The sequence below is a fragment of the Tetrapisispora phaffii genome, chromosome 6 (genome assembly GCF_000236905.1).
Source record: "Tetrapisispora phaffii CBS 4417 chromosome 6, complete genome".
In the NCBI taxonomy this organism is placed as follows: Eukaryota; Fungi; Ascomycota; class Saccharomycetes; order Saccharomycetales; family Saccharomycetaceae; genus Tetrapisispora; species Tetrapisispora phaffii.
In genome coordinates this window covers 798,847-807,037 of record NC_016525.1, presented here as the reverse complement: position 1 = coordinate 807,037, position 8,191 = coordinate 798,847, and the positions used below count along the sequence as shown (strand labels likewise).

The 8,191-nt window shown below is 34.3% G+C and overlaps 2 protein-coding genes across 2 annotated transcripts; one reads left to right on the top strand and one right to left on the bottom strand.

The window, feature by feature from the left end:
* Nucleotides 1–474: 474 nt before the first annotated feature.
* Nucleotides 475–1,800, top strand: TPHA0F03680 (uncharacterized protein; the record flags this gene model as incomplete). Its single annotated transcript, XM_003686234.1, has 1 exon — nucleotides 475–1,800. One exon carries the CDS (start codon nucleotides 475–477, stop codon nucleotides 1,798–1,800), a length of 1,326 nt encoding a protein of 441 aa, XP_003686282.1.
* A 2,112-nt stretch (nucleotides 1,801–3,912) lies between these two features.
* Nucleotides 3,913–7,806, bottom strand: OXP1 (5-oxoprolinase; the record flags this gene model as incomplete). Its single annotated transcript, XM_003686233.1, has 1 exon — nucleotides 3,913–7,806. One exon carries the CDS (start codon nucleotides 7,804–7,806, stop codon nucleotides 3,913–3,915), a length of 3,894 nt encoding a protein of 1,297 aa, XP_003686281.1.
* Nucleotides 7,807–8,191: the final 385 nt, after the last annotated feature.

Sequence of the window (8,191 nt, the reverse complement as noted above, 5' to 3'; positions counted from 1 at the left end):
TATACTAACGTTCTTTAAATGAACTAGTGATTCATTCTTAGAGAGAAAAGTTTGTGTTTTAAACTTGACTAAAAAAAGAAATGTGCTGCGAACAAGTAATGCAGTGCGAGACTACTTTGTACAGCGAAGAGGAAACTGAAATTTCTTGCGCCCGCCAGTGGTTTTTGCAACCATGAATTTCATAAACAACTACAGCAACTCGTAACTAGAAGAGAATTGTAGTTGTTAGACTCAATTGCCAAGGGAAATGCGCTATTGGTCAGAGAGGCTACCACGATATTTTTTCGAGAACTCTATTCCTGGCAGAGATTGATATAAATACGAGTCAAAAATATCTTTGTTTATTCAGATAACTGGAAGTTGTAATTTTCAAGTATTTGAAGTCAGTTAACTTGGTCAATATAAGACTGTCACAGAGGCGAAAACTTCAGCTAAGGTCAAGTCACTCATTTATCAGAGAGAACATTGGTAAAGATGATTGATAATTCGAATGAGGTTGCAAAATTGCGGAGACGTTTGGAGGAGCAGGAGACTAGAATACAGGAACTGGAAGATGCATTGGAACAAAAAGAGTTGACAACACCATCTCAGCCTACGTCACAATATGATTTGGAAGTGCAAGCTTCTTATAACAGACTCAAAGGGCGAGGGAAGTATTTGCAATTCTATCTCCCTCTTTTTATATCAAGTTTCTTTATTCTTCTAACAATAATTCACTTATTTCATCTTTTCTGGGGCATGTTTCAAACGATACCTTTTTTCAAAAATGGTACCAGTGCGATAGTAAAGTCTGAGCATGTTAGAAATTTGTCAGCAATTGCCAGGAGTTCTTCTGTTATATCTGTAAGTCAATCAACTGATTTTACTTTTCCTGTGAAAAGAGAGTCTTGGGGAGAGGCTTCTGTCGATGGGGCTATTGCGGTGTTTGGTACCGTGGCAGCTGGAGCTTCAAGTTTATATATTGCAGCATGTCAGCCTACGTTCTTGGCTTTGCTGGGCATTACAGTTCCAGCTGGGGCTGGTTTGTTGATCGGAACCTGTCTGTGGACTGGTGCTTTACTAGGTACATTTATCTTTGCAGGTACTGTACTTTCTTCAAAAGGTAAAAGTGGTGATTGGATATATGATAGTGATAGCAGTGTGGCATCTGACAAAGGCCTGAAAAAACGTTCTGACAATTCTTTACCTGGTTATGCTCATATAATGGCGAATGCATTTATATATGTAGATGGTAGAAAACATCACAATGTAGTAAGTACCATAGACAAACATGATCTTACCATTCACGATATGTTGGTATCTGCTAATGCTCTTTACTCAAATGCAACCGGTGAAATGGTTCATGCTGGCTACCATTTTGTGCATTCTCAAGAATTTCACAATGTTTCAACAGTTACTGATATTGATGGACTTGACGATGCAATTGAAACTCTTGCAAGATGTGGGAATTCGACGTATTGCCCTTCTCTTCAAATCAACAGCACTAATTCAACATTTGAGAAGCGTTCAACAGATCCATTTTGGATGTCTTACAATGACTGGGGGTGCAATTTAGGTTACCTAGAAGATTGGGTGGAATGGTCAGAGTATACAAAGGCAGCTCAAGAGTATGCATACTCAAATCCGTTTGGCTTAGTAACACAGGTGCAAAATTGCAATTCAGCTCAATGTTATGCTAGTGCATCTAAGTTCTGCCTCTCTGGTGGCATGAGTAACACAAAAGGGCAAGATTCTGCTTGGGTCGGCGAAGTTTATGTGAAGGCATATGGTGGTGTCGATGGTGAATGTTATAATGGCTAAAGTGTTAGTTTCTGTTGTGTTAAGATAGTAGTTGGGCGTACTGGGAAGACGTGCTACTATCAGTGTTGTTGTAATAGTAGTTTGTACAATTAGTCGAGTTGTAATTGCTTATATTATTTCTATTCCTTATATAAATTATATATGTGACATGATTGATACACATGCTTTTTTATCTTTATGTGTTGGATTGAGTGAATATAATTTTGTTACCACATTGCTATAAAGTTATATTGACACCCATATCTTTTCACCTCTAACTTAATGTTAGAAGTTAGGTTAATGTTTTACGCGGCTACAATGCCAAAATATGAATTCAGGCATTACTCATATTTCCACAATGTACACTTTGTTAGTGCTACTTCATTAACTACAGGTTACTGCGTTTAGTTTTTTCTCTTCATGTCATAGAACAGTTAACACCGACCGACTGTTTTCTTGTTTTTCAAGTTTCACAGCGCGAGCGCGCATGTTGAAGCGCGGCGAGTGTTTCCAGCAAGTGACAGATAGGAGTGGTGCTGACACAAACATCTCTCACGTTATTGCAATTTCGCATGACAGACATTGTATGCAAAGACGCAATCTCTAGTCTGAGATTAAGTTAAATATTTGGTATTTGAAGACCGAGAATTGTATAGGTTTGCATTTACTTAATGCTTTAATTTATATTCACTTAATACTTTAATTTCCTTATAAATTAATAAAGAATACGAAAACAAACCGAACATGACAACAATGTCAGAACAACAACTAATTGCAAGTCTATATACGATCCAAACCAGGCTTCGCCTTTTGAATAATGATGAACAAAATGAATGTGACTCGAAAACAGTTGAAGAAGAGATTTTTGTGAAGAAAGTCGTATAGAGGAGAGGATTAAAGAGATAATAACTAACAACGATTATGCAGTTCTCTTTTTGCACAAGTACTGCAGCGTAAAAAATATAACACTTCCCTCACTTGAAAGAAATAATGTTAGAGACATATACTCAAACAATTTCGAGCAGACATACTTTTTATGTAAGGGCACCGCATTGTCTAAAATATGAAAAGAGGTGCCAGATAAATCAGGTGCTGAAATTCAGTAAAGGAATTCTTCCAGAATTTAGAGAAAAAAATTGAAAGCATGGAACTACAAAATCACTCAATTTATTCGTTAAATCCAAATCATACAATAAAACTGTTGTTTTTAAAATGTCATTTCAGAAGCTGGCTCGATTCCCAGAGAATTGAAAATCGAGACATTTTTTGAAATTACTTTTTAGAAATAGCAGTTTTTTGAAATGCTTTAGATTTTACGAATAACTTGAGTAATTTCGTAGTTCCAATGTCATAACTTCGTTACATATTTCTCACAAAGTTTGCTGAATGAAATCATATCATTAATAAGTAGCAACTGTAAAAAGGTATAAGGAAACTGATCCATCAAAATGTGTAAACTCATAAAATTGGCGCCAAGAATGGATAGCAGGTCGTTATTATTTACATGAAACACAATTGTGCAGTTTTGCATTTGCATTATGTAAAGTTCGGTACATGATCTGCATAGTTTCTTTTCTAACATTTCAGACAGTGTGATGCCATCAAATAAAAAGCACACCTGCTCGAAATTTTTTGAGCATATGTCTCTAACATATTTTCTTTTAAGTAAGGAAATTAAAGTGTTAAGTAAATATAAATTAAAGTATTAAGTAAATATAAATTCATAAAATCCTCAGTGTTTAAATATCAAATATTTTCTACTAATCTCAGACTAGAGATTTGCGTTTGCGCATGCAATGTCTGTCATGCCAAACTGAAATAGTACCAGATATGTTTGCGTCACGCCACTCGGATCTGTCTCTTGCCGGAAAACGCTCGGAGGATTTACCGTCTCCCGGCTTTTTCGTCTTCTCTCCATTCCTCTTTCCTCTTTCCTCACCAAATATTTGAAATTCAAGCATTACTCATATTTCAATACAAGATGAGAAAGACTGACTAGGAGTAGGCTATGTACTATGAATATACTTTAAATATAATTGGTATTCTAATATTGAATCCAAAAAATAAAGACACAAATCAATGCACACCAAATATAACTAAAGCATTCAAATGATTTCATAAGTTACTAGCATGTCAATATGTTATTTTTACTCCATATCCTCCACCTCCAGGTGTTTTGATAATCACAACGTCACCTGTTTGAACATTAACTGTATTTTTTCCACCTATATTAATGAATGCAGATGTATCACTTCTGAACCAAGTATTTTCTCCTCTCAAGCCATTCATACCTCCATGAAGTCCATTAGGTGGGAGAACACGACGTTCAGAGAGTATTGATGCAATCACAGGTTTCCTAAATTCGATTTTTCTAATGACACCACAACCACCTCTGAAATGGCCATTACCACCTGAATTTTCACGGATAGAAAACTCTCTTAGTAACACAGGATATCTCTTTTCAAAAACTTCAGGATCAGTCATACGAGTGTTAGTCATATTCGTATGTACAGCGCTAGCTCCATCCCAGCCATCGCCCCTCCATGATGGTGCACCTGCTCCCACGCCACCACATATAGTTTCATAATATCCAAAACCATCAATAGTATCTCCATCGGAGTCAACAACGCATTTCGTTCCAAATGTAAAATTATTACAATCACCTTGTGAATCAGCCATAACATTAAATGTTTTCAAAATAACATCGGTAACCCTCTGTGATGTTAGGACATTACCACCGACAACGGCAGCACCTTTGTTAGGACTTAAAATAGATCCTTTAGGAATTATTATTGTTAATGGTTCTAAGCATCCTTGGTTTAGTGGGATATCTTCTCCTACTAAACATCTTAGACAGTATAAGATGGCAGAATTTGTAATAGCTTCTGGAGCGTTTAAATTACCATAAACTTGTGAAGATGTCTCCGAAAAGTTGAATATATACTCATCATCTTCATTATTTAATGTCACTTTCAATTTGATAAGAGATCCATCATCCATTCTATCTTCGCTTTCAAATACATTTCTACCATAATGAGATGTTAATTGCTTGAGCATTTTTTTAATTGTTTCGCATGCATTCTGTTGGATAGCCTTCATATATTTGATAATTATATCTAATGAGTAATCAGTTATTAAAGTATTGATCAGGTGAATACCCTTTGTATTTGCTGCTATCTGAGCTTTAAGATCACTGATGTTGTCACTAACTTTCCTAGAACCTGAGCACCCATAATATTTTCCAGGTTCCTCCACAAACCATTTGTAGACCATATCCTCTTGGAATATACCTTCTTTGACTAATAGTTCAGAATAAATAGCAACACCTTCTTCATATAATTCTTTTGAATTCGGTGGAATAGAACCAGGTAATATACCACCAATCTCTGCATGATGTGCTCTGGAAGCAACATAAAATATAATATCTCCATCTGAAGAGAATGTTGGTGATATAACGGTAATATCAGGCAAGTGTGTACCACCTGCTTCAGGATGGTTTGTTATCAATACATCATTGGGTTTTAATTTACCTTCCCATAACTTGGCTTGTAATTTTATACATGTGGACATAGAACCCAAATGGACAGGAACATGAGGGGCGTTTGCTACTAAGTTTCCTTTATTGTCAAACAATGCACATGAAAAATCTAACCTTTCTTTAACATTAGTTGAGACAGAAGTCTTACGCAATTGTGTCCCCATTTGCTCTGCGATATCCATGAATCTATGACTGAATATTGAAAGTAAAACAGGATTTACAGCACCTTCTCTATCGACTATGCTCTTATTGTCATCATGATCTATCTTAATAAAAATGTGAGATTCTAATACCGTAGCAATTGCATTAGGAGGTAGAACGTTTGTTTGAGTAGAATCGGCTAAAATAGCAGGACCTCTGATTTGAGTACCGTATTCCATTTTCTCAATCTGATAAATTGGTGTATCTATTCTTTTGTTTTCAAAAAAAATGCTTTTAGTCATAAAGATATTTTTCATCGAATCTACAACTTTCTGATGGTATATAGCTAATTGTTTATCAACAGAACTTTCAGCCCGGATATTCGATTTACCTATTGCTCTAACTCTAATGTCATCAACAATTATGCGCTTGTTGTCAAAAGAAAATCCAAATTCTCTATGGTGGGCAGACGAAAACCATTTCTGGAAATTCCAGATATTTTCTTCTTCTTGTAAGATCATCAAACCAGTTTCAGTACCCTCATATCTCAGGTTTAAGTATCTTTCTATATTAATATCCTCATCAAAAAAATTTTGATTATATAACTTGCTTTTACAAATTAACTCTAAATCTTTGAACTCCTTTTCTACTATTCTTCTTGAATTTGCATCTGATAAAACAAGAGAGGAAGGTTTTTGTTGTTCTTCTACAACGTTAGCTAAAAATATCCCGTATGCGGATAGAACTGAAGAATATCTATGAATTAAAACTGTATCTATTCCTAAACTTTCCGCGACTGCAACTGCATGCTGTCCACCAGCTCCACCAAATGAAACCAATCTATGTTTCGATATTTCATAGCCTTTTGCTTCTGTTAATGCTCTAATTGGTCTAGCCATTGATTCACAGGCGACTTTTAAGAAACCATAAACTACTTCATCTGTAGTCATCTTCACTTTAAGATCTTTGTTGATTTTTGTTGTCAATTGTTCGAACTTATCTTTAGTAATCTCTAAATCTAAAGGTTCATTTTCATTTGGACCAAAAATGTGTGGAAACATTTCAGGAATAAGACGCCCCAGATATAAATTTGCATCTGTTATTGTTAATGGTCCATTTTTTCTATAACAAGCAGGTCCTGGATCTGCAGATGCTGATTTTGGTCCTACTTTAAACAAACCATTTTCCCATGATAGGATTGAACTGCCTCCCGCAGCAATGGTGTGTATATCTAGTTGTGGTGACTGAATGGTAATACCTGCTGTAACTGTTTCAAAAACATGTTGTAATTTACCACTGCCATATCTGCTCACATCGGTCGAAGTTCCTCCCATGTCGAAACCAATCAAAGGTATAGAATTTTCTGGATCATAACACGTTTCGGCATATCCAACAATCCCACCAGCAGGACCAGATAAAATTGATTTCAAACCTGAAAACTTATCTCCTTCAACTAAGCCTCCATCAGATTGCATGAACTGTATATTTTTTAAAGTATTTCCTGAGCCAGCAGTGCTGTCGTTTTTGATGAATAGTCCATGTGAGATCTTTTTTAAATAATTTTTTATCACTGGTGTCAAATATGCGTCCGCTACGGCACTATAAGCCCTAGGTAAAAATTTAATCATTGGAGAAATTTCTGAAGATAAAGAAATGTGTTCAAAACCAATATCCTCTGCAATTTTTTTTATAAGTAATTCATGGTTTGGATATGTATATGAATGCACAAATGCAACTGCAATTGAACGAATTCCAGATTGGTAGACAAGATTCAATGTTGATCTTATTTCGTTAAGATCTGGTTTTTTTATTATTCTGACAGCCTCTCCACTTTTGCCAATTACTAGATTGTCATCATCTTGATCTACTTTTGTAATAATTTTTTCTGGATCTTCTGAAAAATCTTCCAAAGTAATTCTCTCATCAATTTCAACACACATATTAAATAAAGGTTTTAATTTATCTCTTGCAATATTCAATTCGAAAATGTTTGGTCTTGTTTGATCTCCTATAAGTAATGTATCTTTAAAACCTTTTGTAGTAATGAAACAACAATCTTCACCATTTCTCTCTAAAGCACAATTTGTAGCTAATGTTGTTCCCATTCTGATACTTTGAACGTTTGAAATGTCTAATTTTGTATTTCTTGGAATAGTTTTATTTTCAAATATTTCCAATAGTCGTCTTATTCCTTCCAAAGGAGCATCATCATAATTTTTTGGATCAACTGATAATAATTTTATTATTCTATCATCTTCTTTTTTACCAGTACCTATATTACCTATGCAATCTGTAAATGTACCACCTCTATCTATTGCGATTCTAATATTTCCATAATTGCTAACCATTTTGTCACAGTTAGTAAAAATATTTAAAATATGATTTTGTCAATATTCTTCCAAATTTTAAATTTTAAAGTTCAAATTTTAATTTTCTTTTATAGATATAAATATTTGTATCTATATAAATAAAATGAATAAAGTATTAAAATAACTGAAATATCTAAATATGATTACAGGTAATTTGTACTTTATTCTTTAGTACCTCTTTTTGTGTTCTTTCTCCTCCTTAATTAGCTCTATTAGATATACTTTTTTATATAACCCTATATTTTCTACAATCCCAACAAATCAGAAAAATAATAAAATAATATGATATATATAAAAAAAAGATAAAAGATTAAAAATTGATGTAGAAAAACAACTAAAAAAAAAGAATGCAGATGTTTGAAGA